The sequence below is a fragment of the Cajanus cajan genome, chromosome 11, assembly GCF_000230855.2.
Source record: "Cajanus cajan strain Asha chromosome 11, NIPB_CcT2T_4, whole genome shotgun sequence".
NCBI lineage: Eukaryota > Viridiplantae > Streptophyta > Magnoliopsida > Fabales > Fabaceae > Cajanus > Cajanus cajan.
Genome location: NC_138527.1, coordinates 44,861,025 through 44,876,725, shown reverse-complemented (window position 1 = coordinate 44,876,725; position 15,701 = coordinate 44,861,025). Strand labels below are relative to the sequence as shown.

General features: G+C 30.4%; 2 protein-coding genes across 2 annotated transcripts; both read left to right on the top strand.

The window, feature by feature from the left end:
* Positions 1–736: 736 nt before the first annotated feature.
* LOC109810877 (heat stress transcription factor A-1b) lies at positions 737–4,417 on the top strand. Its single transcript, XM_020374468.3, has 3 exons — positions 737–1,074; positions 2,331–3,553; positions 4,065–4,417. The coding sequence occupies exons 1-2, from the start codon at positions 859–861 to the stop codon at positions 3,522–3,524; spliced, it is 1,410 nt and encodes a 469-aa protein (XP_020230057.1). The 5' UTR covers positions 737–858; the 3' UTR covers positions 3,525–3,553; positions 4,065–4,417.
* Positions 4,418–7,651: 3,234 nt separating this feature from the next.
* Positions 7,652–10,451, top strand: LOC109810916 (Target of Myb protein 1). The gene is made up of 3 exons (XM_020374524.3): positions 7,652–8,330; positions 8,482–8,727; positions 9,694–10,451. The coding sequence occupies exons 1-3, from the start codon at positions 7,812–7,814 to the stop codon at positions 10,114–10,116; spliced, it is 1,188 nt and encodes a 395-aa protein (XP_020230113.1). The 5' UTR covers positions 7,652–7,811; the 3' UTR covers positions 10,117–10,451.
* The last annotated feature ends 5,250 nt before the right edge of the window (positions 10,452–15,701 follow it).

Below are 15,701 nucleotides of genomic sequence, written 5' to 3'. Positions count from 1 at the left end.
AGAAAAAAAAATATTATAAAACACTAACAACTTAATAATTTTACTTGCGACCGATTATTATAGTGTTGTGATTAAAATTTTCTTTTAAAAAATGGTTGATGGACTATCGCATTCAACCTGCAACTCACAATAGGTTAAGCAGACAAATTTTTAGTCCAATCGTTGGACTGAAATAAAAAAAATAAAATATTGGTTCATTGGACTCTACTCCAAATTTCACACTAACAATGCATAAAAAGATTTCACTTCAAACGACAAGTTGGTATAATAAAAAAATGCATCAGATTTAATTTATTATATTTTATTACTATATTTAAATTAAGTTTTAATAATTATTTAAGAGCATCTATGATTATAAAATTTCAAACTATTTATTATCTAAAATATAATTTATATATTTTAAAATATTTATTTATTATAATGATGATTATAATATAATTTATATATACTCAAATTTGTTTACTAAAAATTATAATAATTATATAAAGTAAATAATATTAGAAAATAATTTTTTTTCTACATATAAATTACAATAATATGTTAAATTATAACATTTTTATAGGTTATTTAAAAAAAAATAATGTTTTAAGGAACTTTTATTTATGAAGACAAGACATTTCTTAAACTTCTTGTAACTTGTTCTTATCTCTTTTGATTTATTATTTTTGTAATCACTTAAATAATTTTTAATGAGAAAAAAAATTTGTAAATAAAAAGAAAGAAATAAAAGGAGTGTTGAAGCGAGTAGAGAGTACGTTTGAGGGTGTGCGATACTTTCCTTTCATCTTCTTCCGTTTGCAATAAACCCAAAACCTAGAATTCGGTTCAAGCATAGGAACCAGTTTTTGTTGATCCGTTATGGAGGGAGCATCATGGAACAGTGTTTGCGTGGCACCGTTTCTGAGCAAAACCTACGACATGGTCGATGACCCTTCGACCGACTCGGTGGTTTCGTGGGGCGAAAAAAACAACACCTTTGTCGTGTGGAACGTTCCCCAATTCGCCACAGACATTTTGCCCAAACATTTCAAGCACAACAACTTCTCCAGCTTCGTCAGGCAGTTGAATACTTATGTGGGCATCGCTTCACTTTTTCTCCGATTATCGTTATTTTCAATGCTTTTTTGCTTATTAGAAAAACCCCTTTTTGTTATTTTTCTGTTTTTGGGGTGAAAGGGACCGGGATTTCGTGTTGTTACGCTGAGCCCTTCTTGTTGGGTTTTATATTTGTGCTTTACGGGAAACCCTTCTTCTTCTTGTTTTATTTCATTCGATGTAGCACTGTGGCGTCTCATTGATTTGAATGAATCTCGAATTTGCAGGTCAGTATTACACCTTCATTGGGTATGCTCGACTTTAGTAAATTTGGCTTAGCTTGGCAAATTTTTGGTTAGATCTGAGTTTGCATAGTAAGTTAGCAAAGTGAACTCAATCACGTTTCTTTTAATTTTTTTTTTTTAATCTCTTGTTATAGGTTAGAGGATACCAAGTTGTGTTTGAGGAAACCGAGTCTGATTTTTGATAAAAGATGCTGTTTCTTGATCTTTCTTTCTTTTTTCCCTGTTTCTGCACTGGGATTAAGTTGGTTAGGAGTTAAGTCCAGTAAACTCAGTAGTGATCACAAGAAAACTACATATGTAAATTGTGGATTAGCTAATATGATTTTCGGCTTGGTTATGTACCGTGATTCAAAATTGAAACTACCTTTGCTTTGTGTTTGGCAGTGAGATTTTCTGTTTAAGTTGAAAATTTTGTGATACTTGGTGCTTATTTAGGGTACTAGGAACAGTTATGCAATTAATAGTTCTAGGTCCTCCTGCTATGCTGCTCATTTCTTTAGCGTGGATAGCTTCTTTAAACAGAGTCCATATCACCTGTAAGTTCTGTTATTAATACACATGAACAATGATATAGTCAGATTGAAAGACTGCCCAATACAAGTATACATTAGTACAAAATTTATATTTCATTGGCAGTGATTGTGGCAACTGGAGGGTGGTTGAAAAAGGGATCACATGATATACATGATTAAAGGCAACCTTTGGTTTTATGCTGTAGGGAAATTGTTGCGACAAAGTAATATGATCATAGGTTATGGTAAATATGGGCCGCCTGGTTGTCACTCTTCAATGAATTTAGTTAATCATCACAGTCTATTGTAATCTAAGAAAATTTACTTGCATCTTGTACACTCTCAGAGAATATTGTTTAACGTGCCATCTCTCCTTCATGCATTTTTAGCATTATGTTTACATGTAGTTTTAATCAATCTGGATTAGTTATACAGTTTTCTGCCTACTGACAATGTTTTTCTGTTGATTGACAATTAGGGTTTTAGAAAGGTTGACCCAGATCGTTGGGAATTTGCAAATGAAGGATTTTTAAGAGGTGAAAAACAACTTCTAAAAAGTATCAGTAGGCGGAAATCTACTCATGTAAATGGTAGTCAACAACCGTCTCAAGTTCACAAGTCATCTGTACAATCATGTGTTGAAGTGGGGAAATTTGGGCTTGAGGAAGAGGTGGAAATACTGAAAAGGGATAAGAACATTCTTATGCAGGAACTTGTTAGGTTGAGACAGAAACAGCTAGTGACAGATAACCAATTGCAAAATGTTGGGCAACGTGTGCAGTCAATGGAGCAGCGTCAGCAGCAAATGATGTCATTTCTGGCAAAGGCCATGCATAGCCCAAGCTTCTTAGCTCAATTTGTACAGCAGCAGAATGAGAGTAATAGACATATCCCTGGGGTAAATAAAAAGAGGAGGCTCCACAGGCAAGAAGAAGATAGTTTAGCAACAAAGGATCTCCATGATTCTCTTGATGGACATATTGTCAAGTACCAGAGTTCCATAAATGAGGCTGCTAATGCATTATTTCGCCAGATATTGCAAATAAACAATTCTACAACAGCAGAATCTTCAATTAAGAACCCTGATGTTTTCCTTATTGATGATGTTCCTTCTTCCATTTCATTTGATAGCAGTAGTTCATCCACCCAGGTTTCTAATGTGACCCTTTCTATGGTTCCACCGGTTTCTGAGCTGACCTGTATGGAAGCAGAATCCCAGTTTCCTATAAATTGTATGCCCAGTAGCATGTCTGAGGTGCAATCCTCACCTGCTCTTATGGGTTTTTGTAATAGTCAAGGGATGGAGACAGAAAGCAGCTTAGTGAACCATGATCTGAGTGTTGGTGGGGCTGACACTAGGAACATGGGGGAGATAGATATGGTGTCAACTGTTTTAGATGATGTACATGCCGCAGAAGCTGATCATTTTTCACCTGATGCTGATGGATTATCTAAACTTCCCGGAATCAACGATGAATTCTGGGAACTGTTTTTCAGGCCAAGCCCAATTACAGGAGACACACAGGAAACTAAATGTAGCTCTCTAGGATGTGGTTTACCGGAAGATCAGGGTTTGCCTTCAGAAAGGGAAAATAAGCAGGAAAAAATTGATAAGATACAGCATGTTGACCATCTTACACAACAGATGGGACTTCTTACATCGGAGTCCTAATTGTGTATCTACGTTTCTTGCAACTGAAGGTAAACATTTTAGCTTGCAGCCTCTCACTTATACATTATTATCACCATACTGGTTCTCATAGTTTCCTGAACTAAAACAAGTGTAAATTCTCCTGTCATTGCCATCAATCATTATACACAGTTGCTGCCATTAAAGAGAGAGAAAAATGAGGCAGTAAAACAGGAATGTTTAGAACAATTACAGTGAATATCTACAAAATAATGTATTGTGAACATACATATTACTAAGATAGAAATTCATTACATATGTGCTTCTGAATTGTGTTACTGCTTACAACAAGTTGCAAGCGTGGAAGCGGGAATTTACTTTCAGTTCTCCCTTGATATAACTATAATATATAGTATCAAGAATGACAACTATATGCTTCCTTTCTTTGATCTTAACATTTCATTCATGCATTGGTATATCTCTCAATTCAAGATGGTTGGATATTATTGGGGGAGAGTAGATGAAGTCGGGGAGTGTAATGTTTTAGTTTCCAACGCTCTTTTGTTCATGATTCCTACACAGGTTGAGGTCCTTTGCTGCAGGGAAGTCAAAGCCATCTTACATATACAAAGAAACCTGACAAATATCATCCAGCAACTCGATCAGTGCCTTTATCTTGTTGTCATGTCGTGTGTTCTGTTTGTTATAGGGAGCTTTAAAACATAAAGTTTACGAAAGTTCATATATCCCCCATCAACAGTATATTTCTTTTCAACTCTTTACTCCCTTTTCTCATGCTGCTTGTGGGGGTGTGCTTCGTGACTTATCTTCAGCTTTTATAGTTTTTGTTAACACTTGAATTGCTGGTGAATGAATTACTACTGCTTACTGAAGTACGAGTTTAACCCAATTAAATAAAAATGGGGAAAAGTGTATATTGTTTCCCTGAATGTTAATATGCAAATCAGTCTCTAATATGTGCAAATTAGTGACAAAAGTTTATAAACAATGCAAAGTAACCTCTCCTAAAAACCTTTGTATTAGTAGAAAATATCATTTGAAAGTAGTGATGACAAAATAGGTCCGGACTGGCAACACAGCTGTTGGCCAGCCAACAAGTGGCGGGTTGAGTTAGACATTTTAATCCACTAGTTGTCAGGTCAAATTACAAATTAGGATGGATTGGCTTGTTTATTATATATATATTTATATAATTTTTTTAATGTTAAGTTTAAATACTTTGATTCATTTTATTATATGTAATTTAAGTTTTTTTTGTGTATTAAATTTGTTGAAAAAATATTATAATGACATCTATTTTATTGTGTAATAAATTTGAAATTTGTTTGTAGCAAATCAATTAAATTTATTGTAATTTAAAATTTATTTTATTATATAGGTATATTGATTTATATAGATCGTTAATATACTGAAAAAAAATTGATGGAAGAAGTGGTCAGAATAAATGTGCATTTTTCTTTTTTATTATTATTTTTTTGCATGCTAACTCACCTGTCTACCAACCCATCTTTAAATGGGGGCCAATGCGTCCAGCCTGACTTATTTTTGGGGGGTTAGTGAATTGGCCCAATTAAGCCCGTTTTTAGTGGGCTGGCTGCGAGGCAGGCATAACAAGCTGGACTAGTTCATTATGCCATCCTGCTAATTGTAGTATTTCAGCCACAAAAGGTACTATTATTATGGAAAGACTTAAAAAATAAATATGGGAACTGCAATATTACCATACCAATAAATAGGTTACTTATTTTGATCGGAACAACTAGCAAGGGTTGGCTTTTTCTGAAGGCATTTCCCTTGGGTATCGTCCATGTTCTTGTCCTATGGTGTGTGTCATACCAGGTTTTTAAGTGGTTTACCTATTCAATCAATTTCTTCAACTTTTCTGGGCTTTGGACATGGTATTTGGGTTGTGAAGTAGCTCAGCTGTTATCCATTTCCAAATGGTAAGAAGTTGTATCAGTTCCCGCAAGAAGTAGATCCCCTAGATTAACATTACAAACAAAAACAATATTCAGATGAACTACTCCATATGCTACATATATATAATTTAATGACTTGATTGTGTTTTTATTCGTGACTCTGATGTATGAAATAAGAGTCTTTTTGTCCCTATATTTTCAATTAGAATAAGAAATCATTTATTCCTCATTAAAGTAACATTTGGTGTAAGAAATCTTTCATTCTTAACTAAACCACTTTCAATAAGATTTTTTTAGAATTTTTGACAAACATTTTGGTTATTCCTTAACTATCTAATGAATTGTTTTTTCTTTACGAGATCACATATTTTATTTGAGTTTAATAAGACCACTATATATCATAATATGTTTCTTTCCAACAAACTATTATTCCAATATTTGGGTTTAAAAAGTATTTTAAAGATTTTTTTTTTCAAAAGTATGACTAACTGAGTTAAAAAAATGTGTTGATTAAAGTGATGGCGTAACAATATCAATCGTGGTAAGGATGACTATAATATAGATAATTTATGATCTATAATTCTATAATATATAGGATATCCCTCTTTATTTCATTTGTTTTAAAACAATTATACTCTTTAATGAACCGAATAACATAACTCACTTACGAAGAAAATGTAGCTACTTTTTTTTTTCTTTATTCCTTAATCACTCAACTATAAAGTGAACTTCTTTATATTTACACGAGAAAATATTTTTTTTAAACAAATATATAGAGACACTTAGACTTAGTGTCTCTTACCCTCTGGTAATTAATAAATACTACATATTGAATTTGTCTTGCATTTTTTTAAGATTCTTTTACCCTTAATTAATTGTGCTAATTTACTTGCTATATTCAGTTTCAACTTCTCAGACGAGATATTTATATTTAATCTTTACCTTTTTTTCTCTTATTTTATTTGTATATGGAAAAATATATATATCGAGAGACACTCCTTTAATAATTAATAAAGGAGTTTATCTGTTTTTTTTTCTCTCTCTATTTTTTAGTAAAGTATTGTATCTCTTAGATATTTAAAAAAACCTTATATATATATTTTAATAATCATCCACAATCATTTATTTCACTATCTCTTTTTCTTTTATCTTAATTTTAAAAAATTTAAGAGATATAAAGTATCTATTTTCTTTACTAATAACTTTTATAAAAATAAAATAACATAACAATTTTATACACAAAAGGATATAATTAATTTTATGTATAAGTATTGATACCAAATAATAGAAACTTTTATTTTCTTGTCTGTTTCTTAAAAAATGTTAAAACAATATACATGTATTAAATGTTACATAAGGGTGTTGAATCAAACACCGAAAGTTCAAGCTTACGTTAAAAAAAAGAAAGAAGTTGTTTATTGAAATTAGTTAAGGTTAAAGCCTAAATTTGATTTGGTGAAAAGTTGTAAACCCTAAGCTTAGCTAACTCACTAGCTTATGCATGGCTTTGAATTTTTTTTTCTTTATTAAATTCCTTTTTTGAACAACTTTTGTTCTCTTTCTAATTTAGTATCTTGGTAAAAAAAAAAATTAAAAAAAATCTAGCTTATGCATGATTTTGAATTTTTTTCTCTATTAAATTTCTTTTTGAACAACTTTTGTTCTATTTCTAATTTAGTATTTTGGTATAAAAAAAATCATATATATTTTTATTAGAGATAACTTTTTTTTCTTTCTAAATATATAACACAACCACATATAAATACTCAAATTTATGATAATCCGTTGAAGTGGATTAATCTTATATCAGTTAATTCATGTGTCAATGATTCATTATTTTAATACTATTTGAAAAATATTTTGTGTGTTAGAAAGTAAAGGAAAATGGTAGTAAATAATAATGTTGTAAAAATTGCATTTTCTTAATAAAAGGACAAAGGCAACATGCACTTTTGAATTTAAAAAATTTACAAAATTATAAACCCATGAAAATACTGCAAGTTGGTTTAATAAAACCTGTAAACATATATATATATATATATATATTTATCATAAAAATTAAATTAGACGTATTTTTTTATTATAAATATTTTGAATGTGAAAAATGCAGTGTGGGTGTTGATAGTGCAACAACCAAGTAATTTGTGTAATGAAATGAAAATGCATATATTGGCTTTGCATCGCTGCTTCAGGTACACGCAAAGTAATAATGAGGAAAGAAAGAGTAGCGAGTTAATCTGTTAAATAAGTTAATAAAAAATATCTGACGTGAACGTGAGTATAATTGGTTGGGGAATGGAGAGAGAGTGAGGCGAAGACTTTTTACGCGTTGGGTTGGGTAAGGGACTAAGGGTAGTGTAGTTTGTTTCCGTTGTGGGTTTTGGAAAAAATGAGCGAGAATTTGATGGAGAAAGTGAGTGCCCTGGGGGAGCGTCTGAAGATTGGAGGGTCGGAAGTGGGGCGAAAGATGAGTGAGGGGATGAGTTCGATGAGCTTCAAGGTGCGGGAGTTCTTCCAGGGGCCCAACCAGGCCGACAAGCTGGTGGAGGACGCCACCTCGGAGGCCCTAGACGAGCCCGATTGGGCCCTCAATCTGGATCTGTGCGACCTCATCAACACGGACAAGCTCAACAGCGTCGAACTCATCCGCGGAATCAAGAAGCGCATCATGACCAAGAGCCCTAGGGTTCAGTACCTGGCGCTCCTCCTCCTCGAGACCTGCGTCAAGAACTGCGAGAAGGCCTTCTCCGAGGTCGCCGCCGAGCGAGTCCTCGACGAGATCGTTAGACTCATCGACGATCCCCACACTGTCGTCAATAACCGCAACAAGGCCTTGATGATGATCGAGGCCTGGGGTGAATCCACCGGCGAGTTGCGCTATCTCCCTGTTTATGAGGAAACTTACAAGGTCTCTCTTTTCTTTTTTAATTCATTCATTCTTGTTCCACTCATAGTGTTCATGTGGTTGTTCTAGCTTAGATACAATAAAAGGTTGTTTTAGCTTAATCAACTCTCTTGAATTTGAATTTTTTTGATCAGTTGTTTTTATGGTTGTTCAGAGTCTGAAATCGAGGGGTATTCGGTTTCCTGGTCGTGACAATGAGAGCTTGGCTCCCATTTTTACTCCGCCTCGTTCCGTCTCTGCTCAGGAGGTTGATGTCAATCTTCAACACCAGTTTCAGCATGATATTCCTGAGCAGAGTTTTACGCCTGAACAGACAAAGGAAGCCTTTGATGTTGCAAGGAATAGCATTGAGCTTCTTTCCACTGTGTTGTCATCTTCACCGCAACAAGATGCTTTACAGGTATGTTGTGGTTGTGGTACAATGCTACTATTAATTGCAATTTTTAAAACTTGTCTTTTTGGTGGTCTCATTTTGATTTTGACAATAAGTGGTGTATGTTTGGACTGTTGTGTGATATTTGTGGATGGATTGAACTTATTTTGTTTTTGTAACTGACAGTCTGCATGTTGCATTGACCTTTTGTCTTGCATTTTATTCCGTGTACACCAGAATTTGAGTTGTCATCACAGTTTTGTGCTTAGAAAAGATTATATAAACCACATTGTTAAGTTTCCGCGTAAGTTTTATCTTTTATGATGGTATGCCTGGACTGTTAATGGTATCATTTAGGAGATCTACGAAAATATTTCACATTTCACTATATGAAAGGGGGAAATCTTATTGTGTATCAAATTTGATCAGCTTTTTTAAATTCTGATATTCTCTTCAAAGAAAGTTGAGCCACTGATGCTTGGTATAGGTTTCTTTATTGATAACAAGCACATCTCTAGTGTCTGGTAATGAGATTTTTTTTTCCCCTTGGCCACGATAATGCAACGATTGGTATTGTTTGAGTTACGGATTTATTCTGTTTGATGGGTATGGAGGTGAGATATGCTGTTTATTCTCCATTTATCTAAACGGGCAGCACCCAAGCAAGAGCTTATCTTAATATGTTTAATTTTGGAGAGTGTTATGTAAAAACAAGTTAATTTCCATTTGGTGTGGTGCATTGTTAACTGCTAATGTGAATATGGCCATGTGCTATATATGTGCATTCAACCCACCCCTGCCTCTTGAGAAAGGAAAGAAAACAGAATTGTGGAAAATCGTTTGAGCCTTTCTTTGCTTTATTCCCATGCAAGTTCCCCAAACAAGGAATGCCAGTTTTAGCCATGTGACAGTTCCTTGCCAGCGAAGAAGCATATTGTATTAAGCATCGGTGAATTCCAGAAATACAAATGTGACCCTTTCTTCCACCTGCAGGATGATTTGACCACCACACTTGTACAGCAGTGTCGTCGGTCACAAACCACTGTCCAGCGAATTGTTGAAACTGCTGGTGATAATGAAGCACTGCTTTTCGAGGCCTTGAATGTTAACGATGAGATTCAGAAGGTTCTCACCAAGTACGAAGAGTTGAAGCAGCCTGCATCTGCTCCACTTCAACCTGAACCAGCTATGATACCTGTTGCTGTTGAGCCAGATGAGTCACCCCGCCATACTAAAGAAGATGCTTTGATTAGAAAGCCAGCTGGATCAAGACCTGGTGCCCATGGAGGGAGCAACGACGACATGATGGATGATCTTGATGAGATGATTTTTGGAAGAAAAAGCGGGGATGCATCGGATGGGGGACATGATACAAAGAAGCAGCAATCTTCGAAAGATGATCTCATCTCTTTCTAAGTTGCAATACCAATCTATGCTGAATATAGAACAGAGTGCCTTTAATGTCATGCTACTTTTATATCTAGATGTTGATTGTGATGAACTTTGTTCAGAATTCAGATTGTTCGTTCCTCCTTCCATTATTTTTTTTTGCACACTGTGTGCAACTTATGTTTGAATTATGGTATATAAGTTCTTGACAGGGTATAGATGGGAAACTTTCTGGAGTAGTTCAATGAGGTTTCATTCGGTCTTTGTGATCTGTTAGTTGGATGACTGCTTGTTGTTATTGATGTATGGTAATGCCAAACTATTACTCAAGTGAGAAAAGCATGGGATAAGTTTAAGGTTCATACTTCATCGTCATTTCCTTTTCTCCACAATGACAACAGTCACAAGTTCCTAATGTAGGACCCTTCCTGATTGAAATATATATCAAAAGATTGTCCACGAAAATATTCACAAGTACACTATACATGTGTTTTCTAAACAAAAGAGCTCATATTTGTTACGACTTGCCGGTTTTTAAATTTATAGTGTTTTAAGATGAGACAAGAATTAGTAATTTAAAATTAATCAAAGAATAAGGGTATGTTTGGATAAAACTTTTTCAGAATGAAAATAAGAAAAAGTTAAAATGAGCTTATTTTAATAAACAAAAATAAATTTATGCTCAAGTTAAAAATAAAGTTTTAGAAAAATTAGTTGAAAAGGGTTGATACAAATTAATGTAAGCAAAATCTAATTGTAGCTTAAGAAGATTATTTTATTTTATTCTTTATTCTTTAAAGTATTTCCAGATAAGATTATCCAGACTTTAATAAGAAAGAAGAGGCATATCATCTACAGTAACTCGAAAAGAAAAAATACAGATGCGTGAGCTTTTTGTTTTTGTTTTTGCAAACATGGGTTTCTTTAGCAAGAGGAACAAGGTTGGGAAATGCAATGCTATGTTAATGAGTGGGTTTAGGTTTAAAAGAATAGCAATGTATAATTTAGTAATAAAACTTATCGAACTAGTTTCATAGTTTCATGTAGACCATAAAATTTATGTTTGGCTTTAGACAGCTGAAAAGCATAGAAACAAACCTATTACTTAGAAATAGGAAGCATGAGTGGCTGCAACGTGAAGAAGAAAACCAGCGTGGTTGCTCCTTCAAGAATGTCACACAATCTTTATATTTAATCAACAAATTAAATTAAAATAAAATTGTTACAGCCAAGCCAACACGAACAGAATGGAACGCGTTTGGCAAAGCTTTCACGTCACTTTAGAATATCATATGAACATGTGATGTTACATGTATGTGACTACGCACATCTCATATGAACGGATGCTACGAGTAAACATTACATTCAAACTTTTCAAATTGAATAAATTAATTAATAAGCTACGTATTTTTATTCTCATATTAATTAATAAGCTTATCATACTAAAATCATATAATTATCATAGAACTAAAATTATTTGATTAAAATTGTACAATTATAATATTTAACACTTGAAAAAATTAAAATTATTCGAATAGAATATATACCAAAATCACATAATTGTATAATTGAAATGATTAACAATTAAGCCAGATTAATAATATACTATTAAGAGGAGGAAATGGTGTAATGAAAACACGTTACAGCATTATTACAGCCGGCATATATTATTGGATATGATTTTTTTAACCTAATACGCTGCTTTTTCGGTCAAATTAGAAAGAGTATCTAAAATTATATTCTTTACATAGTTCAAGAATCTTTTTTAATCAATTTCTTTTAAACTTAAATTCCAGATTACTAATAAAATTAAAGCATTTTTATTGTTATCTAATTTGTACGTTTAACATTATTAAAGAATAATTCTACCTGTCACTTTCATTTATAAGAAGATATAAATAGCGTACTATGCATAAAAAAAACTTCGTATTAATTAATGTATGGATAATCCCGTTTACATTTGAAATCTTCAACACAGATTATTATATGAAACACACATGATTATTTCACGACACTGATAACTCTAGTTTTTAAATTCGAATTTTGCTGTGTAATGGTTGAACACCGGGAAAGTTTAGTTGGCAAATTAAAATATGGATACAAGATTGAACACACAAGTCCCTAAAACCAACGTACTTTAATTTGAATTTAAATAAAGACGCGCACTCATGCAATTTTCGACACAACCATTAGATCAAGTATTATGCAAACTAATAATCACAAAATTATAATTACTATAACTATAAAGTTTTAACCAAAAATAGGATTATATATTGGTGAGTGCTAACGACTAGACTAATGACTATCCGTCCAATTTCGATTGAAAAATAAAAATTTAATCACTATTTTAAGAACACTATATTTATATACAATTTTTAGTCTCTAAAATTTAATTATCATTTGGCCTCAGAGTTTACATGAATAACAATGTTTTTGTGTTTAGATTTTAAAAGCATACATTTTCAATCATAATGCTATTTTTTTATTATTTAAATACTTATAAGTAACTTCAAAATTTAAATTTATAATCATTTAATAATGAAAAAATCACCATTAAAATATATGGGTTTTCACACACACACAATAATTTAAATATTTATAGTGAAAGTGTAACTTTTTATCATTTTGCTTTTATAGTGAAAAATCTAAATTAATATTGGGTTATATAAAAAATAATTTGTTGAAAATTTTCGTATTAGTTTTTTTAAAAAAGTAAAATTTAATTTATTTGTAAGTTAATTTTATTTATCAAAAATTTATATTGATTTTTCTTCTTCTCTAAAAAGTACTTGTGAAAAAGATGGGATCAAGTTGTTTAAACTTAAAAAGGGTGTTTTAAAAAATAATTTTTGAAGAAACATATAGAAGTTGTTTCTTAAAAAATACACAATAACTATTTAAAAGAATAATTTAAACAAACACAAAAAAAAATATTAAATTATTTATTTTATTAAAATATTTAAAAAAATGTGTAACCAAACATGTCATTATCAAAATTCTAAACATACCAATAAGCTTTTCTTGCGGAGAAAATTCGAATCTTGGTTTCTTATTTTGTAAGAAAGAAGTTCTTTGTGCTTGACGTAATTCTTTTAATGATATAAAAAACGAAGAGACTTAATACACTTTAATAGAATGTGTAAATAAAGTTTCATTAACATATTTTCTTGTTATTATAATTTCTAGTCTTTATAATTAAAATATTTTAATTTTTCTTTTCCTTGATCATAAAAATATATATATAATGATATATAATTCTATAGTTTGATATGTTTTACTTTTTAATTTTATAATGATATATAATGTAAACTAAAAATAAAAATAATATGTTTAAGAATTAAAATAAAATATTTTAATTACAAGATTAAAATATAAAATTTATGAAACTAGACCAATTAAACTTTAAAATAATAAAAGAGTTTTGATGAATCATTACCATTCTCACAGTTGACAGCAAACGTTCACGAATTTTGATGGTAACAATTGTGATTGTGGGACAGGTCCCCCCACTTCGCATTTTCTGCCACTTTTGAACAAAATGGAGATTCTTTTGTTCTTAAAAGAAAGACAAAAACAATTTTATAATATAATGTTATAAGCTAGAGAATGATTTCTCGAGGGATTACAATATTAAATATTGTCTTCACGCTCAATGCTATGGATATTATTTTGAATTAATCATTCATACACATGTAAAATTTTTTACATTAATAACAAATTAAATATTTTAAATTATTTTATTTTATTAAATAAATAATTAATATGACACTGTTAAAAAATATAATTAATTATCAGTATAAAAATAATTTATACTATTATATAAGTAATTAACTCTATTATTTTATACCCTAAGTAAAATGTTTTTGTTCAAATTATCACTTTTCAATTAACAACGACAATTTGAATTGATCCAATTATTAAACACAACCAGTAATTTTGTAATTTCAAAATCAAAAAGAAAATACTAGTGAGAGATAAATTATTTATTCTTTTAATGAAAAAATGCACTTTATGAGAACAATTCGTGTAAAACAAAATGTACACAGATTTCACCACCCAAGCCATGATGGAAATTTATTTTCACAAGTTTCTTAAATCCAACTATGTTAATGGTCCCTACATGTGATAAGGTTGTACAATCCTATTATCTAAGGGGTATGAAATAATTGATAAAGCATCTTCTTTAGGGAAAACACCACTACATTAATCTCGTGTACCAACAAACTGATTTTTCTATAAAATGCTCATTGTTTCTATAACTTCGATTTAGAGAGAGCATTCTCTAAGCGATTAGTTAATGCAGCAAAAGAAAATATTTGTTATTAATTTTTATCAAATAATAAAAAATAGTGATAGAGATTTATTATCACATAGTTAAAAAAACCTATATAATTTTCATTTAAAGTAAAAGGAAAAAAATTCCAAATTTTACTTTTTAACTTTCATTTAATGCTGGATCTGTATGATTATATATATATATATATATATATATATATATATATATATTAATATTGATGAGTTTGGATGACTAACACAGACTTATTGCATTCTTCCCTGCCAAATAAAATATAGCAGAAATTAAAAAAGCTTTCCAGATTTTCTTCCTTTTTTCTCTTAGCTGATCTTTCCTTTGCCAGAAAGTTTGTAGGCTGAATTTAAAATATAATATTTTTTAAAAGGGAATTATTACGTTTTAAAATTTAAAAAACAGAAATAAAAAATCTAAATAAATACAATGCAATATACAAAAAAAAATTAATTAAAAGATGTTTTTCTAGAGCATTAAATAAAAAGATGTTATTCTATAAATAAAGCTAAAATTAAAAAGGAAAAAGAAAAATGAGAATCACATTTATAAAGAATAAGACTAACTCTATACTAATCATAATACTCATTCCATTTCAAAAATAACTACATATTTAATATTTGATTTTCTTTTCAAAATAATTTAATGTTTTTAGGTTTTAATGTAATTTCTTTTTCTTATTTGTCCCTACACAAATTCTCTTGTATCACAATTAAAAATAAATACATTTATTGAAAAAGTCTACTTATTTTAGTATAATTGCATAAAAAATTATATATCATTTTTAATTTATGTAAAAAGAAACATAAATTTCAATCACTTTAGAATGAAGGGTTGTTTAGAATGAAAGATTGTGTTTAGTTAATTAAGTTTGAAACACATCAAATGACCAGATAAATTGTAATCATGTTAGTCAAAATAAATCTAAATTAAATAAATAATATAACTAAATATTATTAAGTTGGGTGGGTGGAATATGTAGATTAATACCTGCTTACACTCTTATTAAATAAGTGCCATGTAAAAAGAAATTTAAAATAATTATTATTTTATTTTTAATATAATATTATATATATATTATTTATATTTTCAATAATATTATTTAAAAGTTATTATTATGTTATATTGTTTTTTAAAATTAATTTTATAAAATTACTAGTCTTTTTGGTTTATTTATTAACTTGTATAAAAATCTCAGCACAGAAATTAAAATATAGATTATAAACTTTACTCATCACATTCACAATTTATTCTGATAATTACTAGACAGGGATTAGGAATGTTAAATTGTTAATAATTAATTACA